This window comes from Sus scrofa, chromosome 3 (genome assembly GCF_054392235.1).
Source record: "Sus scrofa isolate SSC_HxYL_T2T_F1_AM1 chromosome 3, Sscrofa_HxYL_maternal_Yorkshire_Landrace_v2.0, whole genome shotgun sequence".
Lineage (NCBI taxonomy): Eukaryota > Metazoa > Chordata > Mammalia > Artiodactyla > Suidae > Sus > Sus scrofa.
The window spans coordinates 57,068,955-57,093,673 of NC_139385.1; the positions used below are offsets into that span (position 1 = coordinate 57,068,955).

Here is a 24,719-nt window from a genome sequence, read left to right on the forward strand (position 1 = left end):
ACCTTGGCAGCGCTCTCTGAATGCGTATCATGATTGCCGTCCCATGCAAGACCCCACCAAACTTTTCAAGACATTTAAACTAATTCCCAGATGCACTCGAAAAACAAAACGTGGACCAGCTGCGACAATCTCAGAAAGTAAGGGCAAGAAGTTGGAAACAAAACACTGTAGTAATTAGCAAAAAGTAGCTGCAACGAAAAGATGAATGGAAAACGGAAACACTCAATATGAGACTTGGTGGATGTCAAAGAGCCAGCTCAGGCTGGGGGAAAAAAGAGACAGTCTTGGCTGGAAAAAAATAATGTTAGATCCACAGCCCATCATAGAAAAAATTCTGGGTGGACTAAAGATGAAAATGAACTGCAGTGTTATATGAATACCAGAAAATATACCTAAAATGGTGGCACAGGGAAGGGCTCTTAGAATACACACTGCAGAAACCTAAGTAATATGGATACATCTGACTTCTAAAATGGTGATAACTACATGAAAAACATCGCAGCCATTCAAAGACATGCAGTGAAATAAAACCAATGTTCAGGAAAAGATGTGTTCATGAATATTCACAGAAGCCTAATTTATCCTAGCCGGAACTGTAAGAGCCCAGGTGGTTCACTAAAGACAATGGAGAAGTCGGTTCATGCAGTAGAAGACTACTCGGCCAAAAAAAAAGAGAAATTACTGATGATGGTATTATTCTGAGCAGCACAAAAGTCAGACATCAAAGACCACATACTGCATGATCCCATTCAGACTATACTAATGAAAAACTAACTGCCGGTGGAAAAAAATCAATCAAAACAGCTCACCCCTGGAGGCAGGCAGGGCAGGACTGATGAGGAAGGAGCCCCTCTGAGGGAACTATCTGGAATAACGGTCATGATCTTTATCTCTTTTTTTGCTGTGCCCCCAGCATGTGCAAGTTCCCGGGCCAGGGACTGAACCTGCACCACAGCAGTGACCCAAATCACAGCAGTGACAATGCAGGATCCTTAACTTGCTGGGCTACCAGGGAACACCACACTTTTTGACAGGTATTTGGGTGACAGCTGTATCCTTGGTTAAGAATTAGCAACTACACGCTTAAGAGTTGTTATATGTAAATTTTCTATCAAAATTAAAAATTTATTAAAAATTAATGAATTGAGCGTTCGGTATTGTCACTGCTGTAGCTTGGGTTCAATCCTCAGCCGGGGAACGTCCATGCTGTGGGCACGGCTAAAAAAAAAAAAAAAGGAAATGGGAGTTCCTGTTGTGGCTCAGCAAAAACGAATCTGCCACGAGGACACAGGTTCGATCCCTGGCCTCGCTCAGTGGGTTAAGGATCTGGCATTGCCGTGAGCTGTGGTGTAGGTCACAGGCATGGCTCGGATCTGGCATTGCTGTGGCTGTGATGTAGGCCAGCGGCTACAGCTCCCATTCAACCCTTACCCTGGGAACCGCCATATGCTGCAGATGTGGCCTGAAAAGACAAAATAAAATAAAATAATAAATAAAATTTAAAAAAATTTAATGAACCGTAAGTGATGTGCAGGCTGACGAATTTAGGGCAAAGATTGCTCAACCATGATTTCCTTGGAAATGCACCAGAGGTAAGATGGATAAACAGATAGATAGATACATAATCAAGGAAATTTAATAACATGTGAAAGGTAGATTTGAGGTGGTGTGTGTATGGGAGTTCGCTGTACATTTCTGTATGTCTGAAAATCTTCAAATGTTGGGAAAAAAGACCACAGAACTGAGGAAACATATTTGCAACATACAAGAGACTTTTACCCAGAACATATAAAGAGCTAATTACCAATAGGAAAAATAAAGACTCAACTGAAAGTAAGCCAAGGCCTTTAGGAAAAAGGCAGATGCCAACACTGCCTGAAAAGATCATACTTGTTGGACATGGGAAATTTGAATTCAGCCAACGGCACCACCCTTCACCCTCCAGGCTGGTATTGTCCTGCAGGTGGTTGGGAAGTAGAAGAGCTGGTTTGGCAGCATCTTGGTAGCCTATTGAAGCTGCCATCCATCGCCCAGCATCTTTCCTGCAGGCTGGCAAGGGGAGAGCCAGGCAGCACCCATGATGCAGAAATGCCGTAGCAGGACAATAGGCAAGCTGCTTCTTCCTGCACTGGGTGGAATCACTGCGGAAAGATCTGTGACCTACTGCCCAGTCAGAACCACATACCGAGTTTACAGCGTTTACAGAAAAGCAAAGTGCTGAACAACACACACACACACACACACACACACACCCATGCTGCAGAGAAAATGAGCTGGGAAAATTCAACCTCCTGCCTTGATGAGGAAGCAGTGTTGGCAATCTCAGAGCCAGAACCACCACTTGATTTGAAATAAAGAAATCTATCTGTACACGCATGCATTGCTCACCTAATTAAAATGAAAAGCTAATATATACCACCAGTTTCAAACAAAGCCCAGCTGCTCCTGAACTTACCCAGCACTTACTTCAGAGTGAAAGTGGCAAATTATGCAACTCACTTAGGATTTTACAACCTCTATCCCCAAATCGGGCTCAGATTTCTGCTGTTCCTAAAACATGTTCATACCCACTGCATAGCGTGGGCCCCTGAAACTCCCTGAGTTGAGTGAGGTGGCCGTGATCGGTTTACGCATGGGTCTAGGTCCCTGTCAATTCCCATCTATAGCCAGTACTATAGATAAATGCTTTCTCCTAGAGTCAAACCAGACTCTCATCTTTTGGATTTCCTTCAAACTTGGAGATGAAGTGAGATGGCGTGGTATCTGCCATAGTCACTGATCAACGTGGTTCAGACCCATCACCAAATACCACCCCCTCCTAACCAGGTGCTGAGTCACACCTGACAACCTGGGTAGAACACTCTGCAGTCGTGCTCACCAGCCACTTCAAAACTTTAAAGAGTGGTTTGCTTGTACATACAGAGAATTGTCTTCAAGTCAGAATTCATGAAACCTGCGTGTGGGCCACACATACTCTGTGAGTGACAAGGGCTGAGTGTGACTCTATGGTATTTATGTAGGTGAATCACATCCCTCCAAATGATTTCGGGTGTCTCTACCACTTGGTTAAACAAATCAAACAGCTCACCAAAACTAGTTGAAAGTTTTATTTATATAAAATTAAGAACATAAAAGATCGAGTTTCTTAAAAAAAAAATTTGCAGTTATTTACAGCAGTATTGCACAAGTAAAGTGGCAATTACCCTGTCAAAATTCATCAGTGCAAAACACAAGTAAGCCAGGGAAATTGCAATACAAATGCTACATATGCTGGGTCCTAGGAAACAAGTTAGTGATGAATCAGTATACAGACAGATCAGTGCTATTTATAAACGAGTACCTGACGAGTTCTGATACAGTAACTAGTGGTCACAGAACCTGGACAAAAAAACTTGAGAGTATTGAAAGTCTGAAATTCCCATACAAAAGTAGTCAAAGTTACTGAGCTCGCAGTTTGAGGCTGCTTTTTGCACACCACGCCATTCAGAGCAGGACAGGAGTTACCCCAGCTGGTTTAGCGACACACTCAGGTGGACACATCCACCCACAGGCAAGAGGCTAAATCAGCCGGGAGGACAGACCTATGGACACAAAACTGCTAGGAAGGCTTTCACATCTTAACACCCAGACCAGCGGGCCCCCGTCCCACCGCCCCAAAGGCTTTGGAAAAGCAAGAGGAAGGCGCCACCCTGAAGAAGCAGGTGGGATCAAACGCAGAGGGACGGAGTGGTTCAGGGCTGGGGGTGTGGGGTGTACAATTAATTCCTAAAGACACACAGTTTAGTCTGCATCTCAAAGCACAGGAAGCCAAAGGGGGCAGGAGAAACTCAAGGACTCACCCACAAGGGGTTAGCGGTACAAGGTGGTCCTAAAGTCACTCAGGAAGCAGGGTCCTTGGGTCCCCCCTGGGCCTTCATCCCAGCCTGCCCTGGCCCTCCGCAAACTCACGGCAGCATCTCTGGGAGAGGATCTTCTCATATCTCTCAACACTGTGTGGTCAGGGGTAAATGTCCAATGGAAAAAGCTCTCCCTGTGGCCAACAATACCACTTTGGTGGTTATTTTAAGATGTGGCCTGGACGTCGCAGCGTTTGCTTTCGTCTGGGGACGAAAGAAAGTCGCTGGAGAGTTCCAGAGTGGATTTTTGAGCCTGATGGATTTAGGGTCTCTGGGGAGGTGTCTAAACACACACACCTCACCGAGGGGATGGCAAACCTGACGAAGTGAAACCCATTTGAGTGGAAACACCCGGAATCAGAGCTGAAGGGCCACGTTGGGGAGACCACGGAGCCTGCCGTGAGCTGACCAGTCACCACCTCAGAGTTAAAGCATTCCTGGGACAGCAGGGGTGAGGGGTCATGGGGAGCAACACCTTTTAGAACGTAAGACATTAAATAAGCCAGAAATAAATATACAACATTTCTACAAGTTACAGCATTATGGAACAGTAGGACGCGTTACACAGAAAAAGAATCTACAATATTTACAATCCTCAATTCTGAAAAAGTTTAGTAAAAAAGTGATTTTTTTTTTTTTTTTTTTTTTTTTTTACTCCTTTATGCTGTACAAAAATTTACAAGAAAGGTAAAGGAAACAATAATTGCACACAGACGTTTGGCTCAGTTGATAAGTAAAATATGACTTCCTAATCTAATAAATAGTCAAAATATATACAATATTAAGAAGGGGAAACAGGAGAAAGTGGTAGTCCACTGTGTACAGTTTCTTTCCAATCAGAAGGAATCTTTTTACCTGGTTCTCCACAACCCCCCCCCCCCAAAAAAAACCCTTCAAAAATTCATTTCTAGGCAGGAGCCCAGGTCATTTGAAAATTCACTCAGGAAGTTAATTTTCTGTGTGTTTATTGCATTTCTGTGAAAAGTCACAGGACACTTTCTACAAACCTCACAAGAGACGAGGTGGTCAAGGCACAAAACCCGCATTAAGTTTCCAAAAAGGGATGGAGGCTTTTTTTGTTTTTTTTTGTTTTTTTTTTTTCCTACAAAAAGTCTAAGAAAGATTCAAACTTAGGAAGTCAAAGGTACACCCACCGTGGGCATCCTTTCTCCAGGGAGGCATCCTGATAAACAGAAATGTACAGTACAGAGACATCCAGTCACCTCCCCTAGTCCTGGGCAACATCCTCTTAATACTTCTATAATTCATGGAATCTCTTCTTTCTTCACTGGCTGCTTCCATGGCCAGCCCGGGGGCCTGGAGGCCACCGAGCCCAAGGTAAACCTGCACGTGGGCCAGGAGCACCCGGCCCCCGGGGCCAAAGGAACAGAGTAAAGTGCTCCAGTCAGAGAGACTGGCATGAAAGTACGGGGGTCCTGGGAGGGGTGCAGCCCAGAACCAAATACGTCTTTGGTGTGTGTGTCCAGCAGACCCACGGCCGTGATCCTACCAACCACCTCACAACCGCGTAGACTTGAGGATCCTACAGAGGGGTTCAAGACATGTCGAGGACACAAGCTGAGACTCAACACGGATTTAAAACAATTCGAGACCCCAAGGAGATAGTTGGGGAAATGAAAATTTTTAAAAAGGAAGAATATTTGGAGTCAAATATCGCTACCTAAAGAACAAGTATATATGCTATATATATATATGTATGTATATATATATATATATATATTTATATAAAATTAGGAAGATACAAAAATGGATGGATTTTTCCAACCCATAATGTGGAAACATTGGTCCTCGATGGGCCAAAAGCAAATACGATAGTTATTGGCACTGTTGACTCATTTTGGGAAATCATGTCTTTCTTTTAAAAAGCTGTTTGATAACGAGGTTCCAAAAACTGTAGGAGTTCTGGGGTTCACAGAATGATCACTTCCGCTCTTCCCACACTCTGTCTTTTTCAGGTCTCCCCAGTAGCCGAACTGCCTTTGAAGAGACCAACCCACTTAAGGGCTTCCGTTCCCTGCCATCCTTACGGCAGGCTGGAGGGAGGGCACCCCCAAAAGCAGGGGATGGACTCAAGGGGCCTGACAAAACCCAGCTCTCCTGAGGGAAATGGAGCAAGTGACATGGACAGCTGTCAGAAGGCCAAGGGAGCATTTCAGACTTGTGCCCAATGGGGTTTTTTATGGGACGGCTGAGAGCAGAATTGAGTCTCTATTTCGAAGGGTGGCAACCAAGGGTTAGCCATCAAAGGCCAGGTGAACAGAGGTGGACGAAAAGCCAGGATGCTCAGGAAACTGCTGTCTGAAGCCCCGCCCACAGCCTGTGCCAACTGCCACCTCAGACACCTGCAGCTGGATGGGGCCACAGGTGGGCATGTGCACCACCTGGGACCTTGGGCTGAGTCCATCCTGCTACTTGGGGAAAGCCTGCATCTGGGAACACCAACAGCAAAGGGGGCAAAATATTCTGTGTTATGGCCGCGATGATCTCTTCAGAGCAATTCTAACTGACAAGGCTGTCAAAACCAAATGAAAACCAACACAGAGCACAACCCAGTGAGCAAGCTACCAGCCACGCAGCACAAGTCAGGCTGTGTCAGATGCAGGCAGATGCTAACGTGTGTTCTGACCCAATCACTTCTTACAATGAAAATACCCTGGACCAAACGTGTGCATCAGTGTCACCACAGGCTTAAGGAGCATCACCAAGAGAGAGGAGGAGAGACACAGGGAGAGAGAAATTTTGCTGCAGATGCAAGCAAATTTAAGGAGGTAAGTATATATTTACAAAACGGGAGTGGCAGGTCAATACAGGCTGACCAGAGACCTTTGGCCCCTTCCATCAGTTCCATTTCAGAAGAATTTTTTGGTATTGATAATTAATGATTTAAAAAAAAAAAAAAAGGCCCAAAGGCAACGGCAGGGAAGGGTGGGCCCCTCCACACTGCTCCCGTTTAAAAATGCTATACAGTGACCTCTAAAAATAAACTAAGGCAGCTTTATGAATTAGCTGGCTCAGTTTCCACTGGAGTCTTTACATAATCCTCTGAGAGGAGGCAAAAGGTTCTTAAAATTTTAGTACAAAAATCACTTGAGCTGGTTAAAAACTTTCCATTTCCTTTCTTTCCATTTCCTTTTTGAAAAACCTGTTCTTATCAAAGAAGGTGGGAAAGGAAAAAAAAAAAAAAAAAAAAAAAAAACCACACCCCATGTAAAACATCATTCTTGCATCAAATCCTGCTCTGGAGAACCATGATTTTGTACACAGTTTCAAAAAGAAAAAATCCTCCCTCATTTACATTCACCAGAAGCTCCATTAGAAATTCTGCCATGGGGGTGATCAATAGACAAGGTCAGGTCCACGTGCAGCTCAGTGTCCTCCGGGGACACACCAGCCGGCTGCCTGCCCCTCCGGCAAAGAACCGTGGGCTGCACCTCGAGGCACCGAGACACCACGGTGCTGGGCTCGTCACCACAGTGCTGGGCTCGTTGGTCTGAACAAGCGAAATGTCTGCACACGTCCCAGCTCCGCGAGGAACCCAGCGTCACTGCATCCTCCACACCAGACGGGCGATGTAGCGTAACAGTCGTAAGATAACCATCTGAGGGTGGGCTTCGGCTGCTTGGTAATTATTCAGAAAGACCTGAAACAACAAAAGGAAAGTTGCTTACTTTCCAGCCACAACTTATTTTGAGGCGGGGAGGGGGTTGGGCGTAGGGGAGGGGAAAAATGCCCGTATTTAAGGCAACCACCAGTCCCATCCTAACAGCTATGGAGATGCCCCTTAGAGGGCACCGTGTCACCCAAATGCCAAGTCTTCCTGAGACCAAGAAGCAGAGTCCTTCCTCCCGCCCCTGCACAGGAAGACGTCACCCCATAAAGAGCAGGCGCACCAAATGATTTTCTTTCTTAAAGTGACCAAAAAGGATGCTTGGAAAACGCCAAGAGTCCCTGAATCTGTTCACCCTTCTGAAAACCACTCTTCCACAGTGGATGCCACCACTGGCCAGAGTTGCCTGATCAGAAGCAGCATCTACCCTGGCAAGGGAACATGCCCACCACCTCCACACAGGTGCTGAAGAAAAGCCACCCCAAGCCCTGGAGGTGGGGTCCCGGGAAGAGGGCCCTGGAGCAGCCAGAGAAGGGAAAGAAGGAACCTATGCATAAGAGGTAAGCAGCTTCCTGACCGAATTACTGACGTTCAAATGTTTCAGACGCCCTCATTGCAGGCGGCTGTAATTTATTTGAGAAACCAGCGATTTGGGGTAATTTGCCCCAAGAAGCTAAATAAAGTGGAGCACTGATGCATCACTGCGCCTCTGGCTGTGGGCGTGTGGCTCCACTGGGTAAACCACTGGCCCAGCACTGCGGCCAAGGTCACAGATACTGGCAGAGCTGACCCCAGGCCCCCTTCCACCGCAGAGTGGAGGTCAAAGAGTGACGAAAAATAGAAAAGGCCTGTTGGCCAGAGACCACCATAGGTTATGACAAGCCGAGAAACTGTTCAAAAGAGAACAGCCAGGTTATTTCAAGATCTCGGAGGGCCTGGGGTCTTTGAGTTCCAATCCATTTGGCAGATCAGTGTAGGGTGTAAACTCTGAAACAGTCAAAGCTGGTAATATCTGCCTCCATGAAGGGAGCTACAACCTGCTTCCCAGTTCAGGTCTGAAATCCACAGCCCAGACCAACTCTCTGCTCCGTCTGGAGTGCCCCACCAACCCCCTTCTTCCGCTGGGAGCTTGGGGGGTGCTTTCCCACCCACGTCCCCGAACCACCGGCCGAGAGTCAGGCTAAGGACAGGCGTTCCCTTCTTAGACCCAAACCCTGCCCTCAGACGCCAGCTACGAGTGGAGTGCCCTCTCGGCTGCTGTTTCCACGGTCCTCTAGGGCTGGCTGGACAGGATAGAATCATGATAAGGCCAGAGCACTTCCCTTGCTCCTTCCAGAACCAGAATGGAGGAAAGCGGCTTTATGTAAGCGATGCCTGCAGAGGCGCTCCGAAACCACAGTCTGTGATTTTTATCTGTTTGACACACAAGATTGCTTTGTTTTGATTTAACTTTCAAAATTACTTTGCTGCTTCTGGGTGAGAATAATTTCGGGGAAGGTTAATTTTAGTTGAGACTAATATTAACAGGTTGAAAGAGGCTTATTCAAAATAAAACCACGGCTTACTAAAATGAAGAAAAGCGTGCGTGGGGCTCAGCTAAACTATCACTTCAAGGTGGGAAATCTCAAGCCAACCAGTTGTTATGGCTGGGACTAGAGAACAGAGGCAAAACGACACCACAGGGGGATGGGGTTCACATGCTAGGGACAGACCCCAATGCTGATAGTTAGCCAACTGCACATTCCGGAACTGATAGCGTCGGAGAGGAGGCACCTTCCATGCATCCTCTGAGGACAAGAGACAGAGAAATCTTCCCAAGTTTAGTTTGAGCTTCGCTTTTCATCTCACATGAGAAGAACATTGGGGTGTGCAAAGATATGTGGGGGTGGCAGGGGAACGAAAGAAAAATCTGGCAAAAGAACACCCGATCCCTGACAAGTGCAAGGATGCTGCAACATCTGAGTTAGTGAGGACACAGGGACGGCACACGTGACGACATGGCACACGCCGTTAAGCCAGCGAACAATTGCTTTTGGACGACATTCAACAGAGGAAGCCATTATCACTAGTGCCAAGAGCCGTGCCAGCCCAGAAAGCCCTTGACAGCTGGCACCGCCGGCCGGAGCCGCTGCTGGCTCAGCAGGTCTGGAGGACAGGCAACTCCCAGGTCTGGCAGACGCATTGCCCTCTGACCCCTGTACCAATCAGCTCCTGTGCAGGAGTCTCAGAGCCCCCGGTCTGCACCAGACGGTGCTGGGGTGGGGGTGGGGGCAGCCCACGTCAGCCCAGCCAGCCCAGGACCTGGGGCTTCTGGCCTCCAAGACCATGAAAAAGACATTTCTGCTGTTTAAGCCCCTCTGTCCATGGTACCGTGCTCCAGCTGCCCTGGCCAACGAATACACCCGCTCATGCTCAACCAACCACTGCTCCTGATCCTCTGCCCTTTAAGTGAAAAACAACACTTCTTAGTCCAGAGTTACGTAACACTGTTTTAGTCTAAATCATAAAAACACTTAAGAGAGATCTATTACAATGAGTCATTTGGGTAAAGAGATTATTAAAGAATGAAATGAGCTACTAGGCACAAATAATTTATGTGCGTGTGTCTCGCACACACACACACACACACACGCACACACGCACGCGTGGTGTAGATCCTGCCCATGGGGCATTTTCACCTCCATGGTCTAGATCAGGAACTGCATTATCTGGGCTCACTGACTTTTATGGCCATCCTGATAGTCCACGCTCCTCTCGGGCGAGGGGCTCCTGCTCCACACCTGCCTGTGTCACAGGGAACACCTGACCTCGAGTCTGTGTCTGCACCCAGGTCTCTCAGGCACCCCTGAGCCACCAGCACCACGTGCAGAAGAGCACGGCACAGTGCCTCCCACAGGGCGCCTACAGGGCCACCATTGGTGGGAAGGGCCCAGGAGAAAGCCACAGCCGCTGCTCCTGGAGCAGGAGGCAGGCAGGTACAGATTCCCACCTCGCAGACAGAGAACACCCACACTTTACAGGGAAACCCAAGGCCTACAGCCAAACATAGTCCAGATGCTGGGGGGGGTCCCTCCTGTCCAGAGCCACATGACAGCACTTCCTTCATGGAGCTCACACTCTGGTTTCAGACAGAGCCGTGCAAATGACCATGACTTTGTGACAAGGGCAACACCGAGGTAAAGAAAAGGAGAGAGAGGGTAGCATCTGCTGGGAGGGGGGTGGAGGGTAGGGGAGCCAGGGCCGAGCCCCGGGCTGATTCTGAGGACAGAGAGTTACTGAAGGCATTGCAGGAGGAGAGGCAGGCCCCGCGCATGACAAGAAGCAAACAGCAGCCAGTTAATGAAAATTAAATTTATGGTGATTAAGTACTTGATTTTCTGCAAAAAACCAGGATGAAAAGCAATGTCACATTCCAGATCTATTCTGTCTGATAACCCATAAAGGTAGGTGATGGGGGATTCAGGTGCTCTGAGCTTCACCGGACAGACTCACTCTTTTTTGAAGCTTGGAGACAGTGTCAAGAGCATTCAGCAAGGAATCCGGAGCAGTTTGCTGCACGGCCACACCAAAGTCACAGCTAGAAGTGGGTTGTGGCAAGGGACCACCCTAGAGTGGGGAGCAGGGTCCAGCTGACTTACCAGGGCCAGGGAGCAGCCTGTGGGGCCTCCAAATGGGGTGGGACAGGGAAGCAGGCAGTGGGACCAGCACCGGCCACCACCACGGCTTTAGCACTGGGACCAATTTCAAGTTGCACTTGAGACCACCTATCAAGTATCATGGAATTTTGAAGCCAAAATAATCACAGCAAAACATGCTCTCATGCCCTACCCAGGGAAGAAGGTGTGCGGGATGTGGGAGAGGCCTTGACCCCAGGCTGCCCGCAGAAGGCAGCTCTGACTGGGCTGCAGATGGAGACGTGCCTGGCCTCTGCCAAGTGAACCAGACACGCCAGGCTTTTGGACTTTGTGCGCCTGAGCTTGGGGACGAGAAGAATCACCCACTCTCATGGGATGGGCTGGGGGTCTGGGATTAGTAGATGCAAACTATTGCATTTGGAGTGGATAAGCAGTGAGATTCTACTGTATATGTATAGCACAGGGAGCTATATCTAGTCACTTGTGATGAAACATGATGGAAGATAATGTGAAAAAAAAAATGTGTACACATATATATGTGTGACTGGGTCACTTTGCTGTACAGCATAAATTGACAGAACATTTACATCAACTATAATTAAAAAAAAAAAGAAAAGAAAAGCTAAATGAATCACTGTCACTGCTAAATAGAACAACTAGGCACGAACCTTTCAGTCTTTGCGACCCCGAGCCTGTGTGCCTCTCCTGCCGTTTCACAGATAGAGCTCGCAGAGCAAGGATCTGGAACTACCAAGTGACCCAAACAGCTCAGCTCAGCTATCAGCACAGTGGAGAACATACGCTCACAGATCCATGCTCCAAAGTGGGGCCAAAACTCCCTGGGCTGCGTGTCTCAGTAGGCACGACACACAGGCACACTCAGTGCTGCTCGGGGGAGTTCACCATCCAAACCACGCAGTGCAATAAAAAATAAAGGCTAAGAAAGACCACAGATAACATTAAGAAAAAAGTTCCCTTGTAGGAACTAGGGCTGAGATTTGCTGCAAGAGAGCCGCAGTTCAGGTTAGAGTTTCCTGGAAGTCAAGGTAACAAGGGAAACAGAACACTACCTTTGTTGTCTTACCAAAAAGAGCCCAACACCAAACTCTGGGAGACAAACCAAAAAGCAAGGCACACCTACAGAACTGAGACTTGGAGTAATTTTTAAGACTTGTTCAAAAACTGGTTTCTTACTGAACTTCAACACGGAATGACCAGGATGTTCTCAACTTTTTATTAATGAAGATTTACCTCTAGGTGGGAACACATTACAGGGGACTGCACTCTGGGTTCTGAGACCAAGAAGGACTCTGGGAGAGACAGAACCTCTGCTCCAGTTTGGGCAAGGGAGAACGTGGTGTCTGTCTGGATGGTGTTTGCCCTCCCCACCCCTCCGGGTGGGGGGCTATCACAGCATCTTCCAGAATGATGACGACCGCTGCCATAATCACAGGTGACAGGGTGAGGTGAGGGACAGCGTGGCCCCCGTGGGTGATGGAAGACCACTTCTACCCATTCGTAACCTGTCACGCTCAATGTCAGCTTAAATGACAGGGAGCAACAGAGGTCACAGAGGAACAGGGCCTGCGTGTGACAACTCAATATGGCGATCTCCAGGAGGAGCCGGCCTCTCTCCACTTTAAACCAAGAACCACAGTCACAGGGCATCTCGGCTCGGATGTCAGTGCAGGTCCCAATCCGTGGCTGTTCCCAGGTGTCAGACCAGTGCTGCTGCCATGCTGCCTAAAGACCAAATTCACTTTCTATTTATCACCAAGGCAGCATAGACATTTGCATAGCTGGTGCCTTACATGCCTTGATGTCAACACAGCTGTGGAAAGGGAGCTGGGGAGCCCCTCAGCCGGATGTGGCACACCTCCCCTCCAGCCCCAAGCACCAGGGGTGAGATCCCTCTCCCACAGCATTCGACAAAGTCCCCTTACACTGGTGATGTGATCCCCAAACGGCACAGAAAAACTCCACTGCACGAACCCCACTTCCCTCCCATTTTCAATACATCATTTCAAAGAACCTATTACAGGTAAGGTGTTTGGGAGGACGCACAATCTCTTCCCCATTAAGCTGGCACACACTGGATTTTCTTAGTACCATAACCAAGTGGATCTCTAGATAACTGGTCAGCCCTCAGGCCCAGGGCCCAGGATGGCTGAAATGAAGAACCCTGGCCCATGACCTGTGAGGTGTGTCACTATGCTCTGGCCAATCATAAGGGAAGCTGAAGTGAGGGCTCTTACATCTCCTGTTCCAGGCTCCATGAGATGCAGTATCAGATTCGGAGCCAAGAACACAGCGTTCTGAAATGCCCCAGCCTTCCGATGCAAAAAATGCTAATGAGATGTAAGCACTTTAACCACAACTCAAACCTCTCTGCTTTGGCTCAGCTGGGAGAAGTCTAGCAGAGAATGATGCGAGAGGCTTCTTATTTCTGTATGTCGGCCGGAGGGCCAAGCCTCAAGTGCATCTTCATTTCCTCCTCAAGAGATTAAAAAAGCCCCACTTAGACCTCTCTGAAGTCCCCCTCCAAGCACCTGCACCTCCGCAGGGTTACGTGTTAATGGCCTCTGGTCCCCCAAGGGCCAGGCAGCCGTGCAGGTGTGGCCACCTGCCACAGCCCGATGGCACCCTCGGGGGCAGTGTGAACACACAACCACATCCAGCTTGGCCAGCCATTCACACACACACCAGGGCCTCAACTTCAGCTCTCATTTGCATAACCCAGACAGACACAGCGTGTCAGGGGTCTGACACACACACACACACACACACACACACACACACACACGCTTCCTTTAACAAGCAGGATATTCAGCAGACAGGTAAACAAAGTTACTAGCATCTCTCTCAACTGTGAAGACCAATTCAGAAGTGTTTCAATTATAGTTCAAAGTGAAAGAAAACAGAATGACAGTGACAAGGGATGAAAGGACTTCCTAGGTCCATCTCTAAATGCTTTAGTTTCATCATCACTACATCCCCAGCAGACTGACCGGAAATGGGGAGCCTGAAGGTGAACGGATGGGGTGCGGAGTCAGGGTTCAAGGTCTGAGCCTGCACTTGTCTGGGAGCTCCATCTTCCTGCAAGACCACACTTCCTCCTCCACAAGTCATGCAAGGCCCTGGTCCAATAAACCACGACCCGCAGCTGCTGTCTCCATGGAGACAATATGAACCCTAGGCTCTCGGGAAGGTTTCAGGGAAAGTAACAGGAGCTGATGTCACAGGAAGGATGGCTCTTCTCTCACAGGCTCTGGCGTCTCCGTGACGGGGTCCTTCTTTTCACCTTCTTGGTGGTACGGAAATGGCAAGCCTAAGACAGGTGTGCCAGACTCCTAAAACCACAACTGCCCCATCTGACTCCAAGGAAAACAATTGCTCCACCTGGAAACTGTGTTACGAGCTAAATGGTAGGTGCCAATGTATTCATCCAACTCCTGACTGTCTTTGCTCCGAAAACTGCCCTTCTATCAACTGGTGTGAGTCTTGAGTCCTGAGACAGGGTGAGTCTGGTTTTCAATCTAATGTCTGATACACAGACTTTTCATTATTCTTTTCTCAGACAGTGACAGAAAGCATCTTATTTGCTTGAATTCCAACATTTGATCCACTAAGGCCTAAAAAGAGGACTGTCTGAGAACACGTGCCTCTGGTTCAGGCGATCACCAAACAAGCTGCATCTCCGACCCTCCCTGTCCACTTACAGAAGAATCTCTACAGAAAAATATCACTTCTAAAAAGGAGAACCAAACAGCATAGGGACTTTCATTGGGAAAGACAACACAGACTTCAAGTTCACATACAGCAGAGGTGATCCGTGAACAACACGGTTTAGAACCACAGAGGCCCACTTATAGATAGATTTTTTTTTTTTCCCAATATAGTACCTGTGTTTTCATTTTACAGATCGTTAATTTGGCTAAGTGTGGGGAAATGTTGGATTAGAGACACAACACGTGGAATTGAAAGAACTGGGGTTGAACAGACTTGTGGTTGTCGGGGGAGGGTCTGGGAGTCTGGGGTCAGTAGATGCAAACTACTCCATTTAGACTGGACAGACAATAAGGTCTTAGTGTACAGCACAGGGAACCATATCCAGTCTCCTCGGACAGACCATGATGGAAAAGAATATTAAAAAAGAATGTGTGTATGTGTATATATATGACTGAGTCACTTTGCCACACAGCAGAAATTGGCACAACACTGTACATCAATTACGTCTTAATAAAAAAATATTTTTAAAAGCCGCAAACACAAAGAACTAGGGTCTGAGTCCTGAGTTTATCCAAACTCTTTCAGCTTCCTGCCATGGGTGAGTCATTTATCGATTCCTTTGTTTTGAGGCAGAGAGAACAGAGCGTGGATTTTCAACTGCAGAGGGAGTCTGCACCCCTAACCCCCTTCCAATAAGGCTCGACTTATATGAAAACACTAACATGGTGATACTCCAATTAAACTGTTGTTTCCCTCAAAATCAGCCTGTAAGACACCCTTTCTTCTCTGCTTTCTCTGGTTCAGGGCTCCACTTCCTCCTACACAGAGATGGGTCAATTCATGCCTGCACATGCCCAGGACAGAAGCAGGAGGTAGGCAGTGGGAACAAAAGATACACTGTTTCTTGAGATCAAATAATGAAAGAGTTTTCACCTCCTTCTTGGCCCATCCAGAGACCTGTCATGGCCTTATGTGCTGCTGTCCACTTCCACTAGGACATCTCCAAGTCACAGCTAACCAAGAGCAGCCAACCTGCGCACAGAGCAACTCGGGCTGGACGATCAGACAGCAAGGCAAGGTGACCCATCCTAGCCTCCATATTGGGGGGTGGGGCATAGTGGTTAGAGAATGGGGTTAATCACCCCAAGAGCACATGCTTTTGTGTTCTGAAGGGCCTGGCACCCCCTTGCACAGCCTCAGACTGCAACCCCACCCAGCGTCAAGAATCCCACCCAAATGGACACCATCTAGAGAACCAGCGGTGAGCACACAACACCCCAGGCCTCCAGGGGACCAGGGCCCAGCCCTGCCCACCCGCCCTCCAGCACATGAAGCTGGGACTTGTACTCATGCTACTTCTGAGCTGTGAAAGCCACCAGCAGAGGCCTTCAAGGACGCAGGGAAAGCCAGCTGCCTGTGAGGAGGCCCCCAGCCCCCTCCCTCACAGAGCTGGATACAGGGCGCCATGGGAGCTGGGACCCCCTGGGGCTGCAGGCCGTCCAGTGTGCATCCCAGGGTTCCAGCACCCTCTGGGCCTGGGGTTCTATCCTACATCATGTTCTATGGGAGCCTGGGCTGCCGAGGCACTTTCACGCCTAATGACGTGGTGGAATGGCAGCCGGGGGGCTGCCATTGGCCAAATCTGTGACAATTTCAGCATCATATCCAGTATTGAGAGTAACACATAAAACCCACTGAATGAAACAGGAGCCCATGGACTTAAGTTGGTTAGTGAAGTAAACTTAGAGGAGTGACAGGAAAGTTCTTTTACACATACTTTCCTTCCATCCCTGAGGGCAAAAGTACCAACTTGGTGGTGGTGGACACCACCTCTGACCAGAGTCCCTGACACACTGTGCCTCAGGAGACAATGCCCTGAGGACGCAATGTCACACTGTCAGGACAACTGGCAAAGTCTGCACAGGTACAGATGCCACATCAGTAATGTAACTGTTAATTCCCACCTCGATCATTATGCTGCAGTTACACAGGATATACACTTACTCTTACAAAGTGCACGCTGATGAATTTAACAGTAAAGGAAGCCTGTGCCTGCAACTTATTTTCGAACAGTTCAGAAAAGAGTTTGCACACAGGTGGGTGTCAGGAGGGAGACCAGGAAAGCAAACGTGGGGTGATATTCACAGCAGGGAACTGGGGTGACAGATACAAGAGGGGTCTTTGTCCCTGAAACTTTGGTTTAAGTCTGTAATGACTTCAAAACCAAGTTACAAAAACACAGCAGACTTGGAGCAGTAAAACTCCCATCAGGGCGAGGGCGGGTGGCCCTGCCCTGGCCGGGCGGTTTGGGGCAAGGATGCTAAATCACGAGAGGACAGGGAAACATGCACCAGGGGACTCTGTGCTCACCTGGGCCTCTGTCACCTCCTGCTTCAAGGATTCAGCCTCCATGGCTCCGTCTCACACGCTTCCCCACCGCCCGCAAGCGCACTGAACACATGACAACTACACGACAACTTCCTCTATTGTTCTAACTGGAAAAACGGGAAAATATCCTGTCAGGCTTCGCAAGGCTCATGGCAACAAACGACCAAGACTTTACAAAAGGTACTGTGGGGGCATGAAGCCAGCGGAGACCCCCAGCATTTCAGAGGCTGTGACCCACACAGTGCAGTGGACTCCGCTGGCCAAGAAGCAACCCCTCCCGGGGCAGACAGCTTGTAACTTGAAAGCTAACTGCCTCCCGTTTCCTCCCCAGATACTCAAGAGGGGCCCGTCAGTGTGACTGCAGATAACAGATGGTTTTGAATCTGACATCTCTCAAAGTGGGCATCACTGTGTCACTGTTCCCAGGTACTGTCTGCTGCTTTGAACTGGCTATTTAGGAGACCCAGGTATGTTGGTTTTGTTTCAGAAAAGTCAGGTTATAGGCTGTCCCTACTCCTTCCCCATTACTCCAGCCTTTTTAGAAAGCCACAGTCCTGGTAAGTGACTCGAGATGGCATTTTTGCACTGATCCATTTTTCTTTTTTTTGAGAAATGCCAACTAAGGTTCACGAGTGCAAACTATTGCAAAATACTGCAATGAGACTGATATATTTATTTTGCCAAAAGCATTGAGAACAAACAGCTTACATCTCATTTGAAAAAAGAGCTATGACCTCCCCAACATGAAACTGGGAGAGGGCTGGGGAGGGAGAGTGTGACCTGTCAGGGGTGGTTTTCCCACCTTCGATGGAGACGCAGGGTAATGAAGCCAACGCCATGGCCCAGGACTCCTCTGTACACGGCCAGCACTGTCCACCACCTTGACAGCCCATGTGAGGGGATGGCTGTGGGCTTGGCTGGGCTCCAAGCGCCACGCCACCCTAGCCAGTCTGGTCACTGATGACCACACAGGGCCACCACGAGACACATCAACCAGACCCATCTGCACAGGCTTAGGGGAAAGCTTTGTAGAGCTGTTGATATTTCGTGTATATTTAAAGAGAAAATTGTGCAAAACATCCTCAAACACATCTGGCTCTCTGGCCAAAGGCTCTGATCCAATCCCTGAGGGCAGCTCCATGGTGGCTTATGTCGGTGCCCTGAACTCTTGGATTCCGAAGGCACCAAGGGCCCACAGCGTCTCCTCTCCTGGGGAGTCCCAGCCAAGTCAGACCTGGCCCTGAGGGTGGCTACCACCCCCTCAGAGATGGGGAAGGCAGCAGGCCCAGCATGCTGGTCAATTCATGGCCCAGGCTCACCCCCGAGGGGCTGCCACACCCATCAGAAGGGACCTCTTCCTGCTGGACTTGCATGTATTCAGCTCACCTGTGTCTTCCCCACCTTGCCATGAGGACCAACATCCTGAATATCCTGATCAATCTCTCCTAGTCCAGCAGGAAGCTGTTTTCACACACACAGCAACCCTGAGGTCCCATCAGAGAAGCCAAGGCAGAGGAACCAGGGGGACAGTGACTTTGGTGGTAAATTACAAAACAAACCAACCTTGCAAAAACCAGGATCATTTTAGATCTAGGCTGAGAGGGCATTTATATTGTATGACTAGGTCCCTATCAGGTGTGGGATGCCAGACATTCTGCTAGCTAGAGACACAGCAAAACAAGAAATTCCATAGCCCATTCATCAATGTGACACCTCCCAATTAATGACAATCATACTCTAGCACCTTTCCCATCAAACACTCACATATGCCCCCACAGAATGTAGAAAAAGGATTGGGGGCGGGGGGGGGGGGCGGATTCTCAAAGTCCCAAACTAACCCCTGTATGGCGATTCTATACTGAAGAACTGAAAGACCTTCTTGTGATGGGAAAATGTCTCCATGTATGTTCAATGCTTACAAGGTACTATATACAGACAAGGAAACAAGACTGAAAGCAATCTACAGGCAACATCCATTTACTAAGCCATAGCCACCCACAAACAAGACAGACATTTAAAGCAGAACAGAAATACTGGGCTGTCCTAAGCATGAACTCATCCAGAAGAAAAAGGTAATTTAAAAAAAAAAATCTTTACCAGGTATTGCTATGAAACAACAGTGTTTGGGAAAAGAGCAAACAGATGAGAAGTTACACAGTAAAAAAGAATGATGGGAGTCATTTTCCTACAGGATAAGATTTAAGCATCTGCCTTCTGGATAAAGCAACATAAAAATCTTCATCCGTGGTTGTTAGGAAAAAGGCAAGCAAGCCTGAATCCCACTCTATCACACGTTTGCTGATGTACCTCTTAGGAGAGCCATCACACACAGTCCCAAGAGCCTACCTCCACACATTTTAAAGTGTCTTCCATGACAGAAAGGTGCCTAAAGGGTAATGCAGATCCCAATGGGCAAAACAAAAAGAACACACACTGGGTCTGCAGACTAAGACCTAAGGCTGAATTTTTTTTTTTTTTTAAACCAACAGCACATCTAAAAAATTGTGGCAGTCAATTTGGGGGGGGGGTAGAGTTTTTATACCCCAAATTAGAGGCTATTAATTATTGGCCTCATCTATTTCAATAAAGGGACACCAAGCACAGTAGTGGCAGCTGGGAGGAAGAAGGCTCTCCTGCTCTTCCTGGCAAGTCGCAGGGCACATTTCCCTTTGGCTGAGTGAAGATGCAAATTTAACTTTGTCTTCAACTTTGACCCAAACTGCCTCAAAGGAGGGCAGAAACCCATGATGGCTTGAAGCCTCTGTCAGTATTTTTGTGGGGCTATTTCAAAGTGTATAAAGAATCCCTTTGGTGAACACGGAGGGTTTAATTAAGGTTTTTGCTCCTAAAATCCTGTCGCCAGCCTCCTAACCATATCCCCTCCACCTGCCACCACTGAAATTCAGCCACGAAACAAACTGGACATGGTGGAGGAGGAAGAGTGGCAGTGGCACACAAGTACTAGCCCTCATTTCCAGAATAAGCTCCAAATTACAACCAGTCTCCTTTGCGATTTTGTTCTTTTTTTAAATGTAAGGGGGAGGGAGGGTGTGAGGGGAAAAGGGGGGTAAAGAAAACAGCATTACCCTCCTTGGGTAATATGCATTAAATTCGTCTCCAATACGCCGTAACTCCTGCGCAATCCATATCTCCGGGCGCATATCTGCGGGTTCAGCCTGAGACTGCCTCATGGAAGCTGCATCAGAACAAACAGAACAAAAATCACATTGTTTTCCATCAGTCATTCAGAAAGCCCACAAGGTCAGTTTCTAGAGGCAAGCCCATCTCATACACACTTTCATGTTTGGGGACACCCCCTAACTTCGAGGGCTGTAATAATGCATGAAAGGTTATTCTGCTCTGTAACTTCGCTTCCAGAAGGGAGGGATAGAAGCCAATTTCCTTTTCCACCACCAGAGATTCCAAACTGCCAAATTTAAAAACATCCCAGCTACAGAAGGATATACTTCCATTTCAGGAAGGCAAATGAACACAAAAATGGTACCATCAATGTGGTTCCCCAAACACCCCAAAATAAAGGAGAACATAACAGTTTCGGTTTTTCCTAAAATAACTACATTTTGATCATAAGGGAAGGTAAAATTCCTAGGAACACTTTAACAGCCTACAGGAGTATTAGATGCAATGGCTGTCCTATTCAAAGTAAGTGAAAACCCCATGAGTTAGTGATGAGACCGGCCAGTCAGCGCAAGTGCCCCCCGTGGGGCCAAATTAAAGCGTAATTGCATGTTTTGTCTGGATATTAATGCAGCCAATAGAGATGGCCTCAAGTCTGCAAACACCACATGGGGAGAGGAAATGTTTTGCGTGTAAGAGCAGAGGCATTTTTGAAAGGAGAAAAAGCAGGGAGGTTGGCCCTTTCATTAAGCTGTCATTGCCATCCACACCCAGGGCATTCAGCCACTGGTTAATGAGCCCATTTCGAAGCCACGTGACGGCCAATAAAAACAGAGCACAAACATCTGAGTGGTCCAAAGATCCCAGGGAGCATCAGGAGGATGGGATTCTCCACGACCCACGAGGAAACGTGTTCTCCATGCTCAGAGAACAGCTCGGTAACACAGCTAACGGGAAAAAGAGATGAGATTCTTGGATTTCAACTGCTATTCACACGTGGCTTGTGCCAACTTTCTGTTAAAAGGAACACACTGCACTAGCAACTAAACACACATGTTAGGTTTTAACCACAGTAAGCTATGTAAAAACCTATGGTCATCAGCTGCTGCCATAACATGACATAACATAGCTTCCTGTCTTAGAGTTTTGTAAAACAAAACAAAACAAAACTTTTTTTGGCATTTGGAGTTTTTATTTATTGTTATCGATAAAAGCGATGCTGGTTCCGAGCACCCACAAGTGAGTTCTTTTTCGAGTTTTTAACCCAGTCTTCTCAAACCTCTTGCCCCAAATTTCTCTGTCCCCAGGGTACTGAACAACGACTCCACGAAGGCTGAGAGAGGCAGGGCACCCTGTGTGTGGGAACGAACAAGGAAGGACATGTGGATCCACTCCCGAATTATCCGTGCTGGGAATGAGACAGAGGGAAGGTTCCTACAGAGCACCATGCCAAGGATGGGGAACTCAGGAAAAGGCAGGCATGTGCCCTGAACACCCCCCAACCGCAGAGAAAACCATCTCAGCTGTGCCTTTGTCACAGGGACAGTTCTATCGCTACTCCGCAGAAGCCTATGAAATAGGGTAAATTTTTTGTTTGTTTGTTTTGCTTTTTAGGGCCGCATCCGTGGCATATGGAGTTCCCAGGCTAGGGGTCTAATAGGAACTACAACCTCTGGCTTGTGCCACAGTCACAGCAATGCCAGATCTGAGCCACGTCTGTGACCTACACCACAGTTCATGGCAACGCCGCATCCTTAACCCACTGAGCGAGGCCGGAGATCGAACCCACAACTTCATGGTTCCTAGTCAGATTCATTTCTACTGTGCCACAACGGGAACTCCAATAGGGTAAATTTTAAATGGCTACACTGGCAGACAACATAATTTCAGGGTCCATGTGATGCCAGGTGGTGATGTAACTGTTCACCCCCACTCCTAGTTTGAAGCTCTTTAAATACTCTCTCACGGATACCAAATCGTTACTATCTTTTCACAGTATCAGCAACCAAGGGCTCTCTCTGTCCCTGCTATAAACTGTTTGAAGCGATTAACAAGTTAAGTCACCTGGACGTTCCCTGGTGGCACAGTGGGTTAAGGGTCCAGCATTGCCATAGCTATGGCACAGGTTGGATCCCTGGCCCTGGACATTCCATGTGCCACAGATATGGCCAAATAAATAAAAACAACCCCCCTAAAAACCCAAATCAAAGTTAAGTCACCCACCCAGGCCTGTAGAGTTCTCTCATCCAATCCTCCAACGTCCTCCCTGAGGGACGCACCCTTAGACGAGGTGGCTGGACCAGCACGCAGGGTGCCCCGAGGCCGCTCACAGCCAGATCACCCACCTCTCTCATTTCTCACTACACATGGCTCTCTCTGAGAGAACACATCTGCCTTCAATCCTAGAATCAGAAATGAAGAAAATGCCAAGTATCCAAAGAAAATCTGTGAAATCTAGGCTGCATGTTTTACAAAGATGACAGGCTGGTAAAAACTGCTGGCAAGTCACCCAAAGTTTAGTAAAACTGACTTACCGGACAAATATGAATGTCCACAAGCCAGACACTGTTTCAGGAGATGTTCTGAGTACAGCGACCTGGGGGGCCAGGCCCTGCCCCCATGAGCTTACCCTCCTAGGCATTAAATGCTAAACATCCACTAAAGGCTCTGGACAAAAATACTTATACTTCATATTCTTGTAACAAAAAACAGAGCTAACTCCCTCCAACCTGTAGATGAACCTACTGAACCCTGTTCAACATCCTCACTAATGGGTGTAGTTGAGAAGGTTCTGTCTGGCTCAAGCTCAGGCTAGCGGCCAGAAGCACCACCCTGGATGCCGGTCCTCGGCAGAATCCGGCTCTATCAAAGGGAGAACCTAGCGAATGTATCAACCTGACCAGCAGCTGAGGAGACATGGAACCTTGGGGACCCAAACTTGTTTGTCTTAGAGATAAACACCCTGCTGTTTGTGGGGGCAGGAGATAAGCAGATGCTTCTTTTAAAGAGAGAAAAGTTCCGCAGCTAACTGCCAGCTTGTGTAAGCGCACAGATATAAACATATCCACACAGGCTGGAGGCGAAAAGCTACAGGGTGTGTCTGTGGGAGGCCCTGGAGGCTGCACTCGCACAAGCTCCCTCCGCTACTCCCTCTCGCTTCCTTCCTATCTATCTACCTATCCATCTATCTATCTATTTTTGCTTTTTAGGGCCACACCTGCAGCACAGGGAACCTCCCAGGCTAGGGGTCAAATCGGAGCTATGGCTGCCAGCCTACGCCACAGCCACAGCAATACAGGATCCAAACCATGCCTGTTACCTACTCAGCTCAGGGCGATACCAGATCCTTAACCACTGAGTGAGACCAGGGATTGAACCAGCACCCTCATGGATACCAGTGGGATTTGCTACCACTGAGCCACAATGGGAATTCTGGAGCTAAGCATACACTATTGATGATGACGTATCAGTATGAGAGTTAGCAACTCTATTTAGGAGTATTATCCTTAACTTTTTATAGAACAGTAATATACAACATAAATTAACTTCTGCAAAGGAGATCATGCGTCTGGGCTACTCTAACCCAGCCTCTATCACCATTTAGCTGGAGGCTGTTTTTTTTGTTTGTTTGTTTTTTGTTTTTTTTCCCTGTTTTGGCTGCCCCATGGCACATGGAGTTCCAGGGCCAGGGATCAGTTCCAAGGTGCAGTTCTGACGTATGCTGAAGGTGTGCTGGGCTGGGGATTGAACCTGCGTCCTGGTGCTGCAGAGATGCCATCGATCCCATTGTGCCACAGTAGGAATTCCAGATTTGGAGTTTTTTAAAGAGACAAATATTGCTCTTATTCCTTGACTCTATACACATAAATTTAATGACCAACATTCCTCCTGCAATAAATCCTAGCCAAAATGTAGAGTATGTGATTATAAAGTAAGATTGTGGAATAAGAATTCTATTTTGAGTATTTTAAAAGACATCCTATTCCTGAATTTTAATTTTAAAAGACATCCTCTTCTACATTTTAAAACAGTAGGTTTAATCTCAGTTAACATAGTGGATTTTTTCCACCTAAATTCCAAAGATCATTTCTCAAGCAATAAAACATGTCCTCGAGTTCCCGTTGTGGCTCAGCAGGTTATGAACCTGACATAGTGAGGATGCAGGTTTGATCCCTGGCCTCACTTGGTGGGTTAAGAATCTGGTATTGCTATAAGCTATGGGGTAGGCTGCAGATGTAGCTCAGATCTAGTGCTGGCTGTGCCTGTGGCATAGGCTTCAGCTGCAGCTCCAATTCTACCCCGAGC

General features: G+C 47.8%; 1 protein-coding gene across 15 annotated transcripts in view; it reads right to left on the minus strand.

The window, feature by feature from the left end:
• Positions 1 to 3,092: 3,092 nt before the first annotated feature.
• The window catches only part of BCL2L11 (BCL2 like 11), a 44,419-nt gene continuing 22,792 nt past the window's right edge, over positions 3,093 to 24,719 (minus strand). For 3 of the 15 annotated variants that reach the window (XM_085015824.1, XM_021085829.2, XM_021085825.2), the window contains exons 3-4: positions 20,363 to 20,472; positions 5,780 to 7,557 (exon numbers count right to left, since the gene is read on the minus strand). In XM_085015824.1, the coding sequence (XP_084871950.1) occupies positions 7,459 to 7,557; positions 20,363 to 20,472 (209 nt within the window). In that variant the 3' untranslated portion in view covers positions 5,780 to 7,458. 15 annotated transcript variants of the gene reach the window in all.